The 23,049-nt window shown below is 39.8% G+C and overlaps 1 protein-coding gene across 3 annotated transcripts in view; it reads right to left on the reverse strand.

Annotated features, from left to right (window-relative positions):
* EPHA4 (EPH receptor A4) overlaps positions 1-23,049 on the reverse strand; it is a 140,541-nt gene that overhangs the window by 62,114 nt on the left and 55,378 nt on the right. For all 3 annotated transcript variants that reach the window (XM_061187838.1, XM_061187847.1, XM_061187856.1), the window contains exon 4: positions 15,801-15,956. In XM_061187838.1, the coding sequence (XP_061043821.1) occupies positions 15,801-15,956 (156 nt within the window). The remainder of the gene's footprint in view (positions 1-15,800; positions 15,957-23,049) is intronic.

The following is a 23,049-nucleotide window of genomic DNA, read 5'->3' on the forward strand; positions in this document are numbered from 1 at the left end:
AATTACCGACAACCTCTCTCTCTTAGTGTTAAGACCTGGTCCCCATCCTGAGAACCTTAAAGGAAAGACAGTGCTGTAAAATTTGTGTTAAAGGTAAGATAGTCCTCAGAAAGAAAGCACAAATTTCCTTCTTGTTTAGATTCCAAATTTATATCTTATGGTCCTTAGTAGAGTGATGGAAAACAATAGGATTAAGTAAATGTTTTTTTGAATAAATGATTAGAGCTATTTGAAATCACAGACTCCTAGAGACAGATAAGATGTTAAAGATCATTTGGCTAAATAGTCTTATTTTATAGATGAGGAAATTGAGAGCCAGAAAGCAGAGCTGATAATACTGAAAGTTCATGCAACCTAATTAGTGACAGAGTCCAACTAAAATCCCAAAGTACTAACTCCCACACTCTGGGGTTATTTCCACATTAAAGGTAAAATAACAACAAAATCAGTAGCTTCTCAGCTGCATCACACGGGGAGATCAGCTTGGTGCTCTGTGACCACCTAGAGGGGTGGGATAGGGAGGGTGGGAGGGAGACGCAAGAGGGATCGGGTATGGGGATATATGTATACATATAGCGGATTCACTTTGTTATACAGCAGAAACTAACACACCATTGTAGAGCAATTATACTCCAATAAAGACGTTAAAAAAAAAAAAAAATCAGTAGCTTCAGCCAAAGTTTGAGAGGTAAAGATAGGAAAAGGGAAGGTGTATCGTCAATCCTGTTCAAATTCTGTAGATGTTTCTTTCCATCATAGTGAAATTGATTGCTAGTCTGCCGCTGAAGTTGACCACAGCTTGGTTCATAAAATGGGTCAAGCCACTGGTTCTTATTTTGCTGTGACTTTCAGGGTTAAATAAGAGTGACTCTTAAATCCATTAACCTCCTTGCCAAGGTTCCTAGTCCACTTTCACATGGGAAAATGTGACACAATGAATCAAGCACAGAAGCAAAAAGTCAGTAATTAGTATGTAGGACGGGGCATGGCAGTGTCTAAACAGAGAAGAAATGGAGCAGAAAACTAAGTGGTCACAGGACTCAGAGATATAACGCTGCCACGTGAAAAAAAATACAAAGATGCTGCAGGGTTTCAAAATGGAGGGCTGGCATGAAAACAAGATGCAGTGCGGAAGAGCCTTCTTCCTTTGGTCAGTGATTCTTAAAGAATCTACCCTGGGGCAAATGCTCAACGGAAGACAGAGAACTAAGCAAGTTCAAGTTCAATGCTGCCTCCATGAATGGTTTGGTGAGTCGTACTGCATATGTTTTATGTTTTGTTGCCATAAGGAGTGATGGTTACACGGGGGCATAAACCTGAGAAAGCACACTTGCTTTATAAATTAAAATCACAATGGTGGTTGTATTGTATTTGAGTTTTTTCTTTTTAAAAAATTTTTGCCAATTAAAAGATGGTAAACACATCACGTGTGTTTCCATGCATTGGGAAGGGCCATCTCTTCCTCAGAAAAGAAAGTATCCTCTTCTCAAGAAAATGAAAAAAAAGCATGGCCTTTAATACAGCCAAGTCAATCTGGGCCCAATGGTCATACTTAACAGCAGCATCTTAAAATAATTACCTGTAGAGAGGACTAAAGAGAATAAAACAGGCAACATGAGTAACACTGAGTTTTCTCAATAAACACAAGGCATCCAGAAGGAAAAAAACTTAACTCTTAGATTATCTTGTCTTCTTTTTTTTAAGTATTGAAACCCAGCAGGACCCTGTAGGGCCTTCCTGGGGACAGATCCCCATGGCCCCTCTCTCTTGTTTGTAGAAAAGCTTTAGCCTCCTAGGCCTTCCCCGAGTTCCAAAGAGCAAATTTAATCAGAGAAGTGAGAATATGCAGAAACAAAGGAAAACAGTCAAGCAAGACAAAATAATAATAGTTTAGCCATAAAACAAAGTCAAGGACCTTTAATTCCTCCTCAGGGGCTACAGATAATATCCTGAACCATAACCTTGACTTGTTCTGCAGATACTAAAACCCCCATCAGGTACAAGAAGTTAATTGCATGCTGACACAAGCACTAGACCCCAGACCAGTTGGAACCAGAAGGTCAATGACTGAGATTCCCGAAACATCACCCTGTTACCTCACCATCAACCAATCAGAGAATTGAGCACGAGCTGATCACATACCCTGAGACTCTCTCCCTCACACTGTCTTTAGAAACCCTTCCCTGAAAGTCATCAGAGAGTTCCAGTCTTTTGAGCATTAGCTGTCCATTCTCCTCACTTGGGGCCTGGCAATAAATGCTGTACTTTCCTTCACCACAACCTTGTGTCAGTAGATTGGTTTTGCCACAGGTCAGGTGAGCAGGCCCAAGCTTGGTTCGGTAATAGCATCGTATCTAGATACTTAGGAACAATTAAATTTCTGACAAATGCTTGCCTTTCTCATCAGAAGTATGCCCACCTCTCAATGTCTCCAATTTCAAATATGAGATTTATAACTAATAGGGATAATCGTACCATTTAATTTTCTAGTCTCCATATTGACATCGTATGTACCAAGCATACACCAACATCAGGTAGCTGCAGGTCATTGTGAATTATAGGGTTTTATGTCTTCCCAAACTGCCCACTACTAGTCTCAATGTAGGACTGGCAGTAATCCTGCTTATGAGATTATTCCATATTCAGGGCATTATTTCTATTTCCTATTCTGTTTGGAACATGTAAAGGGGTCTTGCTAATCGGACACCCAGTACATATCTGTTTCATCACAGTCTGTGTGCTCCTCAAGAGAAGAATTGATGTCTTCCTCATTTCCCAGTATTTCCCAGTATTTCCCATGATTCCTAGTTCAGAGAAAGCTCAATATACTTTTGAGGAGTCATGAATGACCGGATGGAAAACTAACAAGGTCCTCTAATGCATCTTCTGCCCATCTACCTACAATGTTATTTTAAGCCTGTGAATTAATACAAGCTTCTCTGAGATAAGGCTGTACTAGCCAGCTTTTCACATACTGATTCATTACCATTAAGCCCTGTAAAGGACTATCTCAGTGTAACTAGTTTAATTCAAGTTCCTCTTTCCTACATTTTAAAAGTACTTTGGAACAAGTAGGGAGGGCTATGTATTACATAGAGGTGGTTTCTTCTGTTAGGAGGGACTGTGGAGTCATTCAATTACTCAACAAATATTTATTGTGTCCAGTATTTGTCACCTGCTCTAGAGGAGGGAGGAAAAAGAAATATTCTGATTCATTCTGATACTTTCCTGGATAGTTGAAGGAAGGGGCAGGAAATCAAAGGGGGAAGGAAGAGACTAAAGGAAGTTAAATATGGACTATGTGAGCACCAGGAGGATGGAAGGGCAAGTACTCTTTCCTCTCTTGTTTTTATAGCTCCACAACCAGCCAGTATGGCTGGAAATTTAAAATGTGGGCTCTGTCAATTGAAGTTTTGTTAATTTGGGATTGATTATTATGACTTTTCTTCCTCCATCTTGACTTCAGGTAATGATTTCTTCAGGCATGAAGCTATGGAAAACGTTATCTCTGAAAAGTTAATTTTAACGGTTTCATGGGCCTTTTCCTTATTAGCCTTTATAGAAGTATGGTTTTTCTTTTTTTTTTTTTTATTAATTTATTTATTTATTTTTGGCTGTGTTGGGTCCTCGTCTCTGTGCGAGGGCTTTCTCTAGTTGCGGCGAGCGGGGGCCACTCCTCATCGCGGTGCGCGGGCCTCTCACTGTCACGGCCTCTCTCGTTGCGGAGCACAGGCTCCAGATGCGCAGGCTCAGTAGTTGTGGCTCACGGGCCCAGTCGCTCCGCGGCACGTGGGATCCTCCCAGACCAGGGCTCGAACCCGTGTCCCCCGCATCGGCAGGCAGACTCTCAACCACTGCGCCACCAGGGAAGCCCTGGTTTTTCTTTTAATTTTACTTTTATGAGCAAAATTAAGACATTTTAAAATACAAATCAATCAAATACTGAAGTCTATTTAAGGGGATAATAAATATCCTTCCTTTACATTTTTGGTTTTATTTGTAAAACCTGCTTGATATTCACATATAAGCCTAAGGTTCTCTCTTCCTGCATCAAAGAATGGGGCTAGCGTGCTAAACTATTTTAAAGTTCTCATGTTTAGAATGCCTTTCACATTTTTAACATAATTTAGTGGCCTGGGTAATAGCTTAACTACTAGAACAAGAAGTCAAAGGCAATAACCCTTAACTTACTAACCCTTTAGAACAACATTCAACAAACCTCTGTAAAGGGTCAGACAGTCAATATTTTAGCCTTTATGGGCTATATGGTCTCTCTAGAAACTGTTCAACTCTGCATGGTACCTTGAAAGCAATCATAGACAATACCTAAACAAATGCATATGACTGTGTCCCAAGAAAATTTTATTTGCAAAAACAAGGGCAGCTGAATTTGACCCTCAGGCCATAGTTTACCAAGCTCTGCTACAGGGACTTTGATAGGAGCGAAGCACTCTCTTCCCAGAAAGATGATCACTCATAATTTTGCACATAATTCTAGGGACTTTAAGCATACTCTGAACTAATCTAGGGAGATCACACCCCTGATTTACACACTTATACAGGTCAGGTAACAACTCTGGCTTCTGAAGTCCAAGTTACACCTACTTTCTTTGATTAAGGAAGGAATAAAATACAGAAAATATTATGGCCTATTTTTTGGGTTTCTCATTGCTCTGACAGAAATGGCCTCTGTATTTCTTGCCACTGTGGATAAATTTAATGAACATCCACATTTGCTTCACTGGTGTGAAAGACTTTCTGTATCGCACAGCAGGTACTGGTGGAAGGTGCTACAATGGGTAATTATTATTTTCTAGTGGGATGTCAACTTGCATTCAGTTGACAGGAGTTTGACAGTATGAAGTCCCCAAGAAACTGTAGCCAAATTACAGCAGAAGCAAAGGACTATTGCATCATATCATGTTACATCATAAAAGAAATCTTGATCTTCCTTAACCTATCATGTGCTTTCCTCTGGGAAAAGACAAGCTTTCAGAAATGAACCACACACTATCTAGAGAAATTAAATGAATGTGACATTTAAGAAGGACAATATTCCAAGCATCAAAGAAAATTCCAGTAATTCCACAAATCATAATTCTTCCCTCCCATGTATTAGAGTAAAGTGTAATTCCTGAGTAATTTAGAAAACATACTTGATGGCTTATGCCAGGATTTAAAGTAGCCCATTTAGGACAACCTGATGTTTTACACATACACATGAAATCTGTAGGAGCCTTAATAAAATGGTTCAAAAAGGATCAGCCAACAGTAAATCCAAAGTCAAAAATACCTCCATTGTGAACTTGGAGTTCGTTATAAACCACCCTATGGAAAGTCTAGGTCAGGATAATTGCACCTTATGTACCCCATTCCAAAGTCACAAGTCAGGTAAAATTCACTTCTTTATTCTTAGAGCAAGTAACTGAAATTTCAGCAAAAGATGGAAACCCGCTTTGACAAATGCATTTAAAAGTAGGTTCTGCCAAAGGGTTTAAATCTATATGGACACAAGGTGAAATGTGCCACATAAACCTGAAATTTCTGTTACTTACAACAACTGGAATTAAAGTGCCAGCAGACTCCAGGACCAAAGGGTAAAAATAAGTCAAGTTTAAAACTCACATTGTTAGTAAAACTTTAAACACGCAACTCAAATTCTTTAGACTTGGTAGTTGTGCCTGGAATTCTGTCCCCTGGCTTCTTCACTAACAGCCTCCTCCCCGCCTCCCCCGCCCCCTGGGGGGGTGTCTCAGCTCAAATCTCACCTGACCACTCTCCACAAAGTGAAATTCTTCCCTTTCCTCTATTTTAACCCTGTCTCATGATCTTTTTTTTTTTCTTTCTTGTGAGAATTTTACATTATCTTGTTTATTATTCCCATTAAAACAGAAGCTCTATAAGAACAGGAATCTTTTCTCTTTTCTGGTTGATGAGCATCTTCCAGCCCTTAAAAAAATGCCAAATGTGTAGTAGATGCTTACTAAATATCTGCTGAACAAGTGAATGAATGATGATTCTTTAAGTCCAGTCCAGCTCACGCCTCAGAAGCGCCACAGCACTTGGGTATATCACATCGCAAAAGGCAAAGGTGATGGGGGAGGAAAAAAAGGCAATTACATGCTAAAAGCTTTCAAAAAAAGTCTGCAACCAGGGCTAGGAGATAGCTGCTAGGAAACCAAAGTAGCCAGGCTCAAGTATAAAGCAGCTTCCAAAGCTATCACAGACTTTTAATACTTAGCTGATTTTTAATCACCATTTTAAAATTCAATGCCTGTGCCATGAAATTAATTCTGGATATGGAAAGAAACATTCCCCCAGAGCATGGGCAGAAACATAATTCTTAAATGATCAATTTCTTGAAGCGCTACTGTCATGCTACTAAAATGCCGAGGCAACCAGGACAAGACAGAGCTTCCGAGGAAGAGGCACCTCGAGTCTTGAGTTCCATTTCGTAAGGCTTCATTAATCACGTACAACTTTTGGACTGTCAATAGTACTTCAGTGCCTTAGCTGTAAAACCCTCTAACCCTTCAGATAAGCCTTTGTTAATCTCTCTCCAGCTGAAAGACAGGTTATAAGGCAGAATAAACAGTTGGGGTGTGTAAGTTTTGACTCTGAAACAAAGTCCATGCATCCCCCCCTGACAGTTATATATGTGTCACTACTAATTGCCTTCTCTCAGACTTTGCTGCCGTGGGTGAGTTTACATGAAGACTGCTGCTGGGACACCTCTTCCAAGATGTCTGCACAGTGCATAACCTTTTATAGCGGCAGTTAATGTGTTTAACAATGAATAGAGTCAAAGCAGAACTGCCCATTATTCAAAAACAGAACCATTCCAACACATCAATCACTTATTACTGTCACGAAAAATTCTTGGTTTCCTGTAGAGGTAACTCCTTGCTGAAATTTTGCTACCACCTATTTTTTCGGTATATCTATTTTTCCTATTCTACACCCAGGAACCATCTGTCTTTTCTTTACTAGGTTAAATGCAGTTGGAGTTTCTTTATTTTAAGATGACTAGTTTATGGCTGAAGTGCTTTATACAGTTAACTCTCAGTTATCCATGAAGAAGTAAGTTACAATATGAAAGACCATGAAAGTAATTTTTTAAAGAAATTTTTAAGTATTTTGCTTTCGAATTAGCTAGCCTGTGAATTCATCTCTTGCAAAGTCCTTTTTCATCCTTTATCTCATTTAATCCCCATAATAAAATCTGGCAGAAAAGTATTTGTTACCCCAAGCAATCTGATGACCAAAAACTAAGATATGAAAAGTGAAGCAACTCACCCAAATTCACACAGCCGATAGGTGCGAAGATAGGATCAGAAAGCCTGATTCAAAGGCTAAAACAACCCCCTTCCCAGAGATACGGACAATTCAAAGGAAAAATGAAGCATATCTACGAATTCTCTGTGGACCCAGTTGTGGACCTAGTGTTCTCACATTTCTCCTGGCTGCCCTGCCCTTCAGGCTGAAGTTTGCTGGCATTACCTCCTGGACGGTGCTCTTGTCTTAGCTGAGATGTCCTCTCTGCCTGGTTCCTACATTCCACTCAAGAGTAGGAGTTTTTGTTAAAGATGCTTTCCTGGGTGGAAGGTCACGGGAGGGTGGGGGGCAATTCTATCTATGCAACAGGCCTCTCCCCTCAGTCCATCTTCTGCTGAGCTGTAGATGGCATGTAGAGCAAGAGTCAGCTATGACAGGAAAATCAAAATGCTGATAGCAGAGAAGGCATCCACTTCTCACCCCAGGGGATCTCAGGAAAGTGTCTAATTGACCTTGTTTCGCAGAAGCATGCTGTGCACAGCCACTGTAGGACTTCCATGAGTAGTGTCAAAAGTGCTATCCAGAAAATGACGGGGCTCGGGTGATAACAAGCCATTCTTAATTATTCATGGTGGTGGAAAAATTGCAATAACCTGGCTAAATGACGCTGGCAGAAGGGTCAAGTCTTTCACTTGGGCACACATTCGTGTTCCTCAAACATACGCATTTTTCGGCTGAATCCACATTGTACTATTAATCCCAATAAAATGCCCACATTGGACTGTTTATCTATTTAAAGCTAGAAGTGGGTTGGAGGATAATGCGGAGGCTAAAATAGCATTTTTGAAAAATAACTCAATGAGCTGATATCTGATCTTTATTGAATACCTTAGAACTTTTAAAATTTTACCAAACGGCAAGTGATCAGCCTGGGGTCTGTCTAGTGCTTTCCATTAAGCACACTTGATGCTTTTTTCCCCTTATATCCTTAATTGTCTTTAGACAAGAATCATGCACTTGGGTTCTTTAGAGGTAATTGTTTCTATTCACAGTCAAAATGCTGAAAGGTAACTTAAAAGGAAGAAACAAGGATGTGGTTTACTCACTAACTGATGTCAGACCTTGAGCTATAGATCTAACTAAAGATGCAGCCTAAAAATGGAATGGGTGGAAGGCTGCATCTGAATCATGAAAATGTCTTTGGTCGTTTTGATCAGTTTTTATGGTCCAGAGGACAGGCACATTTGGTGGCCTATCAACTGGCTTAACAGGCAGTGGGACCATATGTTCTGCCTTAAAAACTATGTCACATGATCTGGAAAAGGGGGAGTTGGTGTCTTAATTGAGTTTTTGTCCTATGGAATGCAGTATGAAACTACACTCAAATATTGCAAATTTTATAATTCACATGAAATAACCAAACCTTAGATTCAAGAATTTTCATAAAAATATGTTCTCAAAAAAGGATTGATAACATAGACAATAAAATGTGAAGTGGTTAGGGATCAACCAATGATAACACAGACAATAAAATGTGAAGTGGTTAGGAAACACTTTCATGAACAAAACTTTAGGAATCTTTGGTCTTTATTCTCACTCTTCCACTAACTAGTCTGTCACCAGTCTGTCACCAACTGCACTCTCATTGATCAAATTCACAGAATGTCCTTCCTTCCATCATTATATTATTAGTTACTTGCAGTTCCAAAGCAAAAAGAAATATGCTTTTGGGTGGGGAAGAAATGTAGTTTACTTGAAACCGAAGGCTACCTTTTAACCTATGGTTTATAACATCAAAGCCTCCTGTTAGACATCCCTTCCAAAATCCCTTAGCTGGACTGTTAAGCATGTAAATCTTTGGGGTAGAGATGAACATCAGTGGAACCTTCAAGGGCTTGTTGGAAAATGGATATGAGATTTCCAAAATTAAAGCACTTAAAAAAAAAAAAAAAAAAAGTCTCTCTCTTCTCCTGACCTTGGAAACAAGTAAGGACGATGTTATTTTAATTTGCATTCAAATGTTAACAACGCAGTCACACAGCACCACTGGGATCCATATTGGGTTTCCACTGAAGATTGCTCATCATTTCATTATGGTTCATTATGTTGATAACTGTCAGAAAGCATTAGAAATGAGGGCTTTGAGTAATAGAACTGAAATGGTAATTTTAAAACAATACACTTTCTAGAGGAAATACAGTGGTGCGATAAATTCAATTAGAAAAGGCAAATGTAAAGACAAAGTAAGTGATGCTTTGCTGTTTGGAGCTAGGCTGTTTCAATTTCTTGATAACCTAAACCTGCAGAAAGCTTTCTCAAATCAGGACCTTTCGTCATAGATCTTGGTAAATTTGCCCTCATTAGCACTGAGCTCCTCCAGTACAAATTATCTTAAAAGCTGCAATTTTGGAATACTTTAGGCCACATCTAAGTATCAATCAATCGCTCTTTGTTTGTTTGGCATAGCTGACTGAATTATTCAAGGCCGTTTACTTACAGACAGATTCGTGAAGGCCCTTCAAGTTGGCAATCTAAAATAATAATCTCTTATTTACAGAGTGCCCCCAATCATGAGGCTCTAATAAGTTTCATCAAACAAGTTAAACAAAGAGGACCCAACAGCACAAGGACAGATTTCCAATTGAAAAGTACGGAAAACTACTCCCGTAATGGTGCTCAGAAGTAAAAGAGGCAAAATAACAAATCAGTTATTTCTTTCCAGATATACAAAGCCAATTTGCCTTTTCACAAGGCATTTTTTCCAGTACATTTTGAAACACAATGAAGGATTGGAAAGTTACCTTAAATGTAATACTGGTTCGGTCCTCCAAAGGGGGAAAAGAACACCCACTAGAATCACTGAACGAGCAACTGAATGACTAAGGCATCAAGGTCTTCCTGCACTGGTCTCCCAGCACTGCTGATAGTCAGACTACATTCCCGACTACAAGGAAAGGTAAAGGGAAGGGGAAAGAGATCTGGAGGGGAGGGGTTGGTGATCATCAGAGTTAAAGGACATTGATTTCATTGATAAAAATCACACTGACTGGTCGGAATGGCCATCATTAAAATGTCTACAAATAATAAATGCTGGAGAGGGTGTGGTGAAAAAGGAACCCTCCTACACTGTTGGGGGGAACGTAAATCGGTGAAGCCACTATGGAGAACAGTATGGGAGCTCCTTAAAAAACTAAAAATAGAGTTCCTGTATGATCCAGCAATCCCACTCCTGGGCATATATCCAGAAAGGACAAAAACTCTAAGTCGAAAAGATATGTGCTCCCCATGTCCACAGTAGCACTATTTACAATAGCCAAGATATGGAAGCAACATAAATGTCCATCCATAGATGAATGGATAAAGAAGATGTAGTATATATATTCAATGGAATATTACTCAGCCATAAAAAAAAGAATGAAATGCTATTTGTAGCAACATGGATGGACCTAGAGATTATCATACTAAGTGAAGTAAGTCAGAGAAAGACAAACATCATGTGGTATCACTTATACGTGGAATCTTAAAAAAATGATACAAATGAACTTATTTACAACACAGAAATAGACTCACAGACATAGAAAACAAACTTATGTTTACCAAAGGGCAAAAGAGGGGAGGGGGATAAATTGGGAATTTGGGATTAACAGATACACACTACTATACATAAAATAGATAAACAACAGGGACCTACTGTATAGCACAGGAAACTATATTCAATATCTTGTAATAACCTCTAATGGAAAAGAATCTGAAAAGGAATATACACACACACACACACACACACACATATATATATATAACTGAATCACTTTGCTGTACACCTAAAACACTGTAAATCAACTATACTCCAATTTTTTAAAATCACATTGAAATTTCTTCTAAGAAATGGTTCATGAAATCAAAATCCCTTCATCAGCTTAGATGGCATCCTTGTATGTATGGAGGCCTGCGTGTCTGCCTTGCTGGCAATGTCACCAAAAACCCTGTTGACTTTCTTGACTGATGTCTGTGCCTGAAGGGAACACTGGCATTTCCACTCTTTGGCTGTAACCTAGTAACATAGTAGAGACTCCACAGTGCCTGTGTTTGATTATGCAACTCCAAACCAGGTTGGATTTTCTTCATCTGGGAGACAAATGAAGTATTCGATTTCTATTAAGGGAGAATGTTCAGAACCCTTGAAATATCTCTCTAGAGTCACCAATGAGCTGAAGAAATGGCCTGAAAGTGACAAGGACAGAAGAGAGGGTCTCCCATCACATGCGATCCATCAGGGAGGCTCTAAATTCCTACTGGCTAAAGGTGGTCCACAGACCAGCACCATCAGAAGCATCTGGGGACTTGTTAAAAATGCAGAATGTCAAGCCTGACATCTCCTACCAATCCCTAGGTGTCTGTCACGTGATTCTACGCACATTCATGTTTAAGAAGCATTGTTCTTACTCTCTATTCTAACAGGTACAGATTATTTTCTTGAAAATGTTCACATGATGCCTCCATTGAAAACTGCCTATCTTACTCACAGCCATTTATGCTAACCTAACCTAGCCAGAAGCTCCATCCAAAGTCCTCCTAGAGATAAAGTTTATTCTCCATTAAATACTCTGAAGTTCTCCAGCAATGCCGACGGTGTGAAGAACTTCTTAGGAGTTTCCTTCTAAATTAGCCAATGCTGCTGGTTTTCCTGGTCTAATCGTTCTCCAAGTGAACAAAAAACCTGATTTTACAAGCCAGTGGAGCAGAGTCTCTCTTTGGCTAGAAGAATGAGTCTCAGAGAGTGTGTTTTATTTCTTCATTAGTGTGCCGTCACAGTGAGCGATCACTAAACTCAGGGCTGCATAAGAATGTTGGGGTTAAAGACAGCATAATGAACAAAGAAGTCCCTGATTATCATGGCTGTCAGCACAAGGGAATTGGGTTTGTCACCTGGCTTAACCAACTGGGAAGAACTGATTAGAGGCTGGAAGCACTTTGAAAGGATCCCTGAGGTTTACGTTCCTTCCCATCCCCACATCTTGTCAAGAGAAGCCGATAAAGCTGGGGGTGGGGCGAGCGGGAAGGGCTTCATTTTGTGGGTTATTTGATCAAGGGGTTCTCTGAGAAACTCCCACTGTCTTCTCTATTGAAAAATCTACTACCGCACTGTCCAATGGAACTTTCTGTGATCGTAGAAATATTCTATAGCAGTGCTGTTCAGTATGGTCACCGCTAGCCACATGTGGCTATTGAGCCCTGAAATGTGGCCATTAAAACAGTCACGTGTGCCTCATGGCTACTGTCTTGGACAATGCAGGTCCACTGTATTCACCAGGATGGAAGAAATCTAGAAGGAGAGCCGTAGGCTAGAATAGATTCTAATTCTGCTGTTTAATTTACTAGTCTATCTGTTAGCAAAATATGGTCACCTCCCAGATTACCCCTATCTCAAAGAGGTCTTAAAGAGTCTTATGTAGTTAATATTTATTAAATTAAAAAATAAAACTTAAAAATTCAACTCTGTAGAGAAGTGGTCTCAACCTTGTCTGTATAGTAGAATTATGGGGGCAACTTTTGAAAATACTGATGCCTCAGTCCTACCCCCCAGAGCTTCTGGAATACAGTACAGCCATTGGTAATTTAATCATATAGTCAAGTGAGAAAATCCCTTTAGAGGGGCAGTGAGATGCACTGGCTGTCTGCTGTGGAGGTCATTTGGGGAAGGAAGTGACCAGCTGGGGATAAAAGAAGAGAACAAACATTTGTTAGATCCCTACCATGTGCCAGATCTTTGCAAATATCTTCTTGTTTAATTCTTTTTTTTTTAATATTTATTTCTTTATTTGGCTGCTCCGGGTCTTAGTTGCAGCATGCGGGATCTTCATTGCCACATGTGGGATCTTTAGTTGAGGCATGTGGGCTCTTTTAGTTGCAGCATGCAGGATCTAGTTCCCTGACCAGGGATTGAACCCAGACTCCCTGCACTGGGAGCACCGAGTCTTAACCACTGGACCACCAGGGAAGTCCCTTCTTGTTTAATTCTTAAAACCACCTCACAGGTAGATAGTGAGAATCCCATTTTATAGATCAGTAAACTGAGGCTTGGAGAGATTAAATAGCCTCTCAAGTGTGTGGTATTAACATCAGCACTGTGTTTCCTCTTAACTCAGAGTCGGAGAGATACAATAAATGCAATGATCTTGTTAGGAAAGTGTTAAGGATCACATATTGCTTTGGTATTTTCATGGGTCTCTTATTAATGACACAAAAAGCCACCTCTATTACGTTGTTGAAAACAATCTCTGAAAAATGCAAAAGTTACTTTCATGTTAAAACTTTCAGGTCTACCCATAGGCTAAAATCAATATTTTCTTTCTCTCATTTGCGTAGTCAAGGTAAAGCTAATAATTTACTCTTACAGAAACATACAACTCCAAGGGTTCAGAAACCACTTTTACACATATGGTAAACATACCAGTAACTCAGGCATGTAGCAACCTTTGGGGTCTCCCTAAACTCCCACATACCAAGCTGCAGGAATTAAGTGATTGGCCCATGGCCCCCTAGAATGCTAGATAACAGATCAGAATCATAAGACTAAAAACATCTGGGAGAAAAAGCCAGGTTGTCTTGCCATCAGAGGTGAGTTTTATGAGGTTCACAATCAAGCCCCAGCCTAGAGAAGACTTATCTGTATGGAAAGTAGGTGTTGGACTGCATGATGCAAATTGAGGGCAATTATCACACGGTCGTCCCACTATATTTCCCTTTGAGCTTGCTATTGTGCCCTAAAATCACAACTGGAGAAATGTTGGTAGTGGGTGTGGATAGAGAAGGAGAGTTTATTATTAAACTAATTGCACACAATGGAACATTAGAGAAGAATATTTAGATTGGAAAAGAAACAGGCTGGGACTTGAGCATATCAAATATACGTGGCATCCAGAGAAAGTACTTAGTCTATGGAAGGAACAGAAAAAGAAGATGAGGAAATCTTTGTCCAGTTATGTTTACAACTAAGCCTGGCCCTAATATACTCCTTCCCTCTGGAAATTTGTGCATGAGCTAGGGAAGAGGGCAAGAGTGCCTCCCAATAAATAGAAACTGTGTGAGTCTTCTGGTCTTGCAGCACCATCACCAAGCTGGGGTGGAGTCTTGGTCACGACCCCTAACATCTCTGAGCTGGCAGTTACCTCACCTCTAAAATAAAGATAATGTCTATCTCGTAGATTGTTATCATATGAGCCCTATGATAAAATTAATCAAAAGTGCCTAATGCATTACCTGGGTATAATGATAAAATGGTTGTTGTAGTTATTATGACAATAATTATTATCCTCTCTGGTTATGAAATGAACTCCTGAGGGTACAGAAATTTCAGTACAAATTTGGGATGGCCCTGAAGTTTCTCCGCTCACTCCTTTTAAAGGTGGTCCTTGACTGGGCTAGACAATGGCCCCCCAGCTGACCCAACTGACTCCAAACTAGAAAAAAAACTGCTATTTGCAGTGATGTTTACAGGCCAGCCAAGATGGAATGTACAGCAGTTAAGGAACAAAATAATGAAAGTCCTAATGACAGTAAAAGCTAACATCTATCAAGTAGCATGATTTTATGCATTTTACATAGTATGTAAATAACATGAGGGTACTGAGTAGCAACAACCATGAGGGAGGTACTATTATTAGTCCATTCTACAGATGAGGAGACTGAGACTTAAAAGGCTAAATAGTCATTTGGGTACTAAATGGTGGGCTGGGAAGCAAAGCCAAAACCTGTGGAAAGCTCCTGTGCCTGGCCACTCAGCTCTGTCCCTCCAAACACAGGCTCAGTCAATGAGAACACAGGGGTAGAATACCTGGGCCCACCACTCCCTGTTCTGGTCAAGGTCATAGCCATTGCAGGGTCTATGAATCTCAGAGTATGCATGAAAGGAATGTCAACCCCCAGAAACACTGTCCATATAAAGTGTGAGAAAGGAGTTCTTTATTCCCCTGCATACCGAGGTACCAACCCCATATATTCCTTAACCCATCATGTGTTCAGTGCCTATCGTTAAACAAGCATTTATTAGGATCCAGGTCTAAATGTTATGAACACAAAACTATGAGGAAAGAAGGAAGAAGGGTAATGACATTGCAAGCTATCACATCAGTGCACAGAACTGAAACCACTTGCCCACATGTGATCCCATCCTATACCTGTTTCCCTTGCAGCTGTCACGCTTCCCCAAGAGTCTTAGATGAAACGGTAAAGCTGTTTATAAATTCCAGTCTCAGCTCTAATTACACTGTCAGACAACCCCTGAATGTTCAATCTCTGCTCCACCAAGTCATCTGTTGGCAGCTGTGCATTTTGAAGGCGACAAACTCAGTGAGAAAGAGCCTTTCTTTTCCTAAGGATTGCCCCTGCTCTGACTGAGAAAAGATGCATGTTTCATTTCATTTGCCTCCTGCATGGTTATCCTGGGAGAAGGCCTAGCAGTGCCCTGCTAGGTGGAAATGAAAGCTGTTGGCATCTAAGAAACGGGAGATGAGCATACAACTTACGGGTGCAAGGCATGGAGGCGGCATCGTTGTCAGCTCTGAAAAAGCCTCGGTCACAGGTGCACGATGTGGCTCCTTCCCAGACAGAATAGCTATGTGGGGGACACTTGGCACAGCTGGCGTCCGTGGACAGGGCCTTGTAATATCCAATTTTGCAAGCTAAAGGAAAGCAGAAAAAAAAAAAAAAAATCAACATAAACCCCTGATAACATAGCAAAGCGAAATGTTACCTCCTTGATTCAGAAGAAAGGAGACATTTTTGCTAATCACTAGTGAGCATCTGGCTTGAGATGCAGGTAAAACAACCCAAAACATTTGTTGATAACAGTCACTCTTTAAGAGCCATTAACATTACGGTCAGGTGGCAAAGCCCTGTGGGAAAAAATTTCTTAAAACCGGTTGTGTCAATAAAAGCACAGCTAAAGTTTACCCAGCGCTTCCTACATGCTTATATGCAGGATGCCGTTTGATCCTTACAGCGCCCCTTTTCCACAGGCACTGTTACTAGTCTTACCTTGGAAATGAGGAATACCAGCTTTGAGCGGTAAACTGTCAGCACCAGACCGTGCATCTGGTAAATGTCAGGGACCAGCTTTGACTGCAAGTGTTCGGCCCCCAAAGCCTGTACTCTTGGCCCCATGCTATGGAATCTGACAGCATGGTTTTGAACCAAATAGTTGGAAGTGTATCCCAGCGCCAACAAAAAATTCGTAGGTGATTATTTCCTAATTACGCTCAGCTACAGAGAGAACCAAAGTGAAAGACCAACAGAAGCAACCAAGCATAAAAGAAAAGAGTTGGTAAAACGTGGATCATGATTTCAGGGGAAAGTAATATAAACTACCCACAGTAGATTCTGGAATATAATATGTTCAGATTTTTTTTTTTAAGATCGGCAGATATTTTGCGTTCATTTTCAAATTCATAAAACCCTCATGTTTCCCCCTTCCTCCATTTTTCCAACACCGCCCTCCCTCCGCACACACAGCCCAAGTGGCTGGTGGAGAAAACATGGGCCATATAGTTCCTTATGCACCTGACACGCTTTCCATGACCTCATCTTTACAAACATCACACTGACACCGAGGGCTGCTTCGACTAATGTGGAAAGACTCAATAATTCTGGGAAATCTCACAATAAATAATAATTAATAGCGTCTTTCTCTCCCTTTCTTTTCTCCCCTATGCCCTTCAAGATCACCTCCCAAATCTGTCTCAACCTCAAATAAAAATTGACCGACACCATCCGTATTAAACCCACAGTGACGAGGCCATTAAAAATAAAGTTATTTTATAAGACCAGAGGTACCATAAAAATGTGACAGTTACCCACAATCTTTCCAGTATGATTCACTCTCAGTTTTCTCCATTTATCACACACTTTGGGTATTTCTATACTATCAAAAATATCAGCTGGGAGAAGGGCCTTTTCCATCAGCGTGACCACCGCAAGAGACCAACCGCGCCAGCAATCAGCAGATTTTACTCAAACCAGTAGATAAAAAGAGATCCACAGAACTATGTGATTCTCTGAGGAGATATGGCCACGTTCCCTGTCTCGTTACTCATCCATCAAACATCCGTACGGCTTCCAGTTGAAGTCTGTTCCCCCGTCCAGCACATCCTGTTGGTATTTTCTTAATCATGCTCTGGTAACGGCAAGCGGAAACGGAGTTCAGCAGAAGCTCCAGAAAAGCACGCAGTTACTTCACCATTATTAACTAAAGTTGTTTATGGAATTTCCTTTAACGAGCCAAAACTTTATGGCGTGTGGAGCACCGACAATAAAAGCGCTCGGAGATCAATCTCTCCCTTATTTGCTTTCGTCTGTCACTGGACCGGAGCATCTTAGAAAAACAAGTTGCTCCAATGACTATGACTGAGATTTATGTGTCTCAAGTTTATACACATCATATCATTAGATAAGGTTCAACATGCAAGGTGCTTCTTGGTCACGCTTAAGATGGCCCTAGGGTTTCGATTAAAATCAAAAACTCTGGCTTTGGCAGGTAGAAGCACGGAGGGTCAAACTTGTTCTTCCCACTTCAAACACAATGAGTCCTTGAACTTGACACAAACCCACTGGGTCTCCTGTCTCACTCAGTCAGTCACAGCCCACAAAGGAAACTTGTGGAAACCTGGTGGCTCGGGGCTGGGACGGCCAAGACGGAATAAATTGCTTTTATTTTTTCACATCTGGATGTTGGAGGAAAACTTTCCACGTTCCTGCCTAATCCTTGTGCACCTTCGTTTCATCAGGTATCAAAATGTAAAAACTCACAGTGGGAGTGGGAGACTGACAACAAAATTGGCCTATGATTGATTCACTGCCATGTGAAAACAGAACACATTCAAAAACTTGTTAAGAAAAAAAAAAAAGCATTGCTATTTCCTCCACTTCTATTCCAATAAGACTACTTCCAGTTAAAGAATTGGATTCCTAGTTCACAAAAATCAAATTGAAGGATATCTTGAATTTCCTAAAGTTCAAAAATTAGTTGTGTATATACATGTTTATTTAAGGGAAAAATGAGTTTTCAATTTTATACTTCTTTTCTGTTTCCTTGAAGCTAGTATATTAATGTTACCAAGAGTAAGTATTTGTGAATTCATTTGGAGAATACAGAGTTTTATATCTATTTGGGAAATTGAAGGCTGTTGTTCTTTAAACACACTATTTTTACTCTCTTTTCCTCTTGCTTTTACAAGCGCAAGCAGAAAATACAAAATTGGCATTGTGCTATTCTCAGCAACCCTCGCTACCCTTAACACATTCTTGTGTCTTCAACTACATTAAGACCATGTTATTAATATTTCAGGATTCTTAGGAAGGATCTCTCAAAATACAGTAGTGGTTTTTCATGCACACAGCCATTTTGCTCCCTACATTCAAAATGACCTTCTAAATTGATGGCTAAGTACATTTCTTTGCTCTGTGTGGTTCACAGCCTTGCAGCGTTTGGTGCATGAATGTGTAAGTACGTCCCATATTTAATCACCATTTATTTGCATCTTAAAATCTTCACCTCATCTTTCATTCTAAACAAAACCCCCATGAAACGTGTATAGCAAGCATTGACACGTGTTATGATTTTCCATCATTCTCTTTTGGGTGAAAACCATTACACTGTAGTTTTGAATGATAGTGACTTGGTAAGCAAGTTTGGAGAGAGCCAAACTGCACACCCAAGACATGCCTTCCTTCTGCCCCGTTGCTGGTGAGGGTTCACTAGATGGGGTACAGAGAAGGAGTGCCTTACTTGACCTTTCAAATATGCCATTGTGGGAAGATTAATTCACATGTGTCATGCAAAACTCTGAATTCTTTTCCTTTAGCTTTGCCTTAATTAGTTCTTTCTGCTGACTTTAAATAAAAGAAGATAAATGAGGACAAAGAAGAGAAAGAAAAACTTTTCTTTCATTGGCTCACCCACTACTATAATGAGGTTGTATTTTAGGACAGTCTTCTGTAGAAGTTTCTTTGTGGAATATTTAAATATAACTACTTTTGGTTAAAAACAAAAACAAAATGGTTCTTAAGGCAAGGTAGTATCTTCAGGATTTCTTGGTGTATAGATGATTTGCATGAGGTGTAATGCCCAATTTCAGGAACTAGTGAAACCTACTCTTAAAAGATATTATATATATAGATGTTTGGTCATTTTTCTCCTTTTTAGAGAAATACAGAAAGATTGATCGCACCTGACTGCCTTTATAGTTCACGTTTAAACTAATTTAGTTTGTAAAAATAGCGACTAATAATATCAATTGTGATGATACATCAAATATTCATTGAGCATTTATGGCGTTTACATGCAAATGAAAAAACTGAGGGTTTTAAGTAACTTGCCCAAGGTCACACAGCTAAGTGGTGGAGTCAGCATCAGGTTCTTCTAAAAGTTTTTATGTAATTACACAGGGTTAAGACTGACTTCTAGCAAAATGTGACACTGATATAATTGAGTGGTGGGGCAGTACGGGTGGTCCCAACTTCCATTTGTCCCTCCAGCGCACCAGGTTGCTGCCTCGGTCAACCACATGTCTGTGACCCACTTTCCAGGTCCACACTGTCCAGAGTATCTACTGGCCACAAGCGGGCCCTGAGCGCTTGAAACGGGAGTGGTCCGAATTGAGACAAACTGTCAATGTGAAATACACAGGAGATTTCAAAGACTTAGTACTCAAAAAGGAGAACTAGCTTATTAATAATTTTTATATTGATTACATATTGAAGCAACATTTTGCATATAATGAGTTAAATAAAATACCATTAAATTTAATTTCACCTTTGAAACTTTACATTTTTTAATATGGCTACTAAAAACCTTAAAATCATCTGTGTGACTTGCACTGTATTTCTATTGAACAATGCTATGCTAAAGTCTGGACTCTTAAGTCCAGACTTAACATACACGCGCGCGTGTGTGTGTGTGCGTGTGTGCGTGTGTGAACACACACACGCACTCTTGCAAATGCTGGGTGCTGACAGTGATGGGGGATGGGCCTTTACTCAAATTTACCCCGAACCCACCTCTGGGAGGCTGATTCACTTCTATTTAAGCACTGCTCTCAGGCAGCTGGCTAATTTGAGAAAACCTAATTTGTGCTAAAGTACTAACAAATAAACATTAATGTGTTAAAAATTACCTTCCTGGGTAACAAATTTGCATTTTAATTTGGAGTCTCCAGAAGGTTAAAGATGAAATTCCAACAGTGGCTCCCTTGGGGCAATCTGAGCCATTTATGCAAACTGGTCCAGGGGGAACATTTGGCTCTGGGAGGCCTGTGGGTCCCTCTACCCTCATCATGTGGGTAGGATATTAGGCACACACTTCCAGATGGGTACTATGGGGAACTCTGCCTTTGGTGTACTGGATATACAGTATTTCAGTATGCTTAGGAATTTATTTTAGAAATATCAAAGTTACGTAATGGCCATTATCAAATTAGTTTCTGATTAACTGTTCACTTGCTAGACCGTATATTATATGAATAACATAAAGAGTTTTTCCTAAGGGGAAAACAATCTGTCAAAGAGAGTTTCTGGGGGCTTCCCTGGCGGTCCAGTGGTTAAGACTCTGTGCTCCCAATGCAGGGGACACAGGTTTGATCCCTGCTCAGGGAACTAAGATCCCGCATGCTGCATGGTGAGGCCAAAAAAAAAAAAATTAAAAAAAATTAAATGTATAAAAAAATTAAAATAAAAAATAATATAAAATAAAATGAGGTCTCTAAAGAAGGTTTCTGCTTTCAGGTTTTTGCAGAAATGTGCAATCCCCAGCCATCTTTGGGGAAGCTGTGAACATCAACAGATCCCCCATAGTACAGATGGGAAAACTGAGGCAGAGAGGTTAACGATCTGCCTAAGGCAGGGTTGGTTTTCTAACCCAGGCAGTGTAGCTTAACCTATAAATCAGGCTTATAGATCTCCTCATGCTTTTGAAATCTACAGGGTAAAGATGGACAATTGTTCCAGGGAAACGGGGCTCTGCTTTGGGACCATCCAACTATTCCATTCATAAATAGCAAAACACTGGCAAAACCACACTGTGCCAGTAACTGCATTTCACGACTGGTTTTCCTGATATGTGTTGGAAAAAAAAAAATGGAAATTGAGGTTTTTAAGGAACCTTAGAGATCATCTAATCCAGGGGCGAGCAAACATTTCTGTAAAGCGCTAGATAGTAAATAATTTAGGCTTTGCAGGCCAGGAGGAAGACCAAGGATATTAAGAAGGTAATTACATAACAAGATGAAATTTCTACAAAATTTTTTATTGATGAAATTCAGAATATAATAGTAACAATTAAGTGCTATTTATTAATGAGAAGAATGGAATTCCTATCTGGAGGGATAATATTTCGCTTAACTGGAGTTCAAAAAAAGTGTGCCTTATTATCAAATTGATTGCAAATGTCATCTATAAAAATCATTCTTAGCTCTCAGACCATAAAAAACAGATGCCAGGCCTGGGGGTCATACTTTGCCAACATTAAATCTAGTCCAACACACTCATTTTCGAGATGAATGACTTGCCCACCATTCCTTCTAGAGCATGCCAGGATCAAGTCTGGAATCTAAGGTTCCTTGATCCCTGTTACCCTGCAGTGTCTCCCCGAGTTCCAAGCAGTTACTAATCAGAGAAGTGATGGAATGCAGAAACAAAGGAAAAGCAGTTAAGCAAGATAGCTTGAACAATAGTTCAGAGATAAAACAGAGCCCTAGTTCTTCCTCAAGGGCTATACATGACAATCTGATAGACATCTTTGAGTTCAGTAGGAACTATGACCCCCACCCACGTGGTAAACAGTAACTACAATGAGACCCCAGACTGGTTGGAATCAGAAAGTTGATGATTAAGATTCCTGGAACACCACCCTGTTACCTCATCACTAACCAATCAGAAGAAAGTCATATATCCTGCAGCAGTCACCCCAAATGTTGCCTTTAAAAACCCTTCCCTGAAAGCCAATTTAAAGTGAATGTACATATTATAGTACTGAGTCAAATTAGTTTTCCGTTAAGATGGTTGGTGGCAAGTTTACTCTTTTGCAGCAATGGTAAGAAAGTGATGTAGCCTGACTTGGGGGCTGATGTACTTACTAAATGAGACAATACCTAGGCAGTGAAGCACAGTGCCCGGTCTGTACTAACTACTCATTAATAGGGTAACATAGTATTACGACAGTGGGATATAACAGGCTGCAAAGGTGCAGATAATCCATATATTTTTAAAAAATAATAAATAAATAAAACTCAAGTTTTTGTTTTGTTTTTGAGCGGAACTGGATATAATTTCAAAAACACTATGAGATAACGTGTTCGTTGTTTTATTTCCTTTGTTAACATGATGTGAAAAACCCTGCATTGAATTCTGTCTCATAGCATCGGCAACTTATTTAGTGATCATACACAAGATAGGTTTCAGGTAAAGTTTTATTTTTATTTTAAAAATATGTAAGAACATTTTTAAAATTAAGTAAATTATTGGGTTGGGTTTTGAGGTTTCTTTTTTCCATCAATAGTTTATGATGCAGACCATCTCTTTCAGCAAACCACAGTTCCATCCTATTCTCTACCCTCCAGCTCCATTGTTTCCACTCTTATCTTGGAACTAGCTTTCATAAAAAATAGACAAAGGGGAAGAAAATGACAGAAAAAATCTACACCGAAAATTGACTTGCTCTTTCAAGAACAGAATGCAGGATAATTCCATAAATAGGTAGGTAATTCTAAAATGTCAGATGCAGAC

The sequence above is a fragment of the Eubalaena glacialis genome, chromosome 1 (genome assembly GCF_028564815.1).
Source record: "Eubalaena glacialis isolate mEubGla1 chromosome 1, mEubGla1.1.hap2.+ XY, whole genome shotgun sequence".
NCBI classification, from domain to species: domain Eukaryota; kingdom Metazoa; phylum Chordata; class Mammalia; order Artiodactyla; family Balaenidae; genus Eubalaena; species Eubalaena glacialis.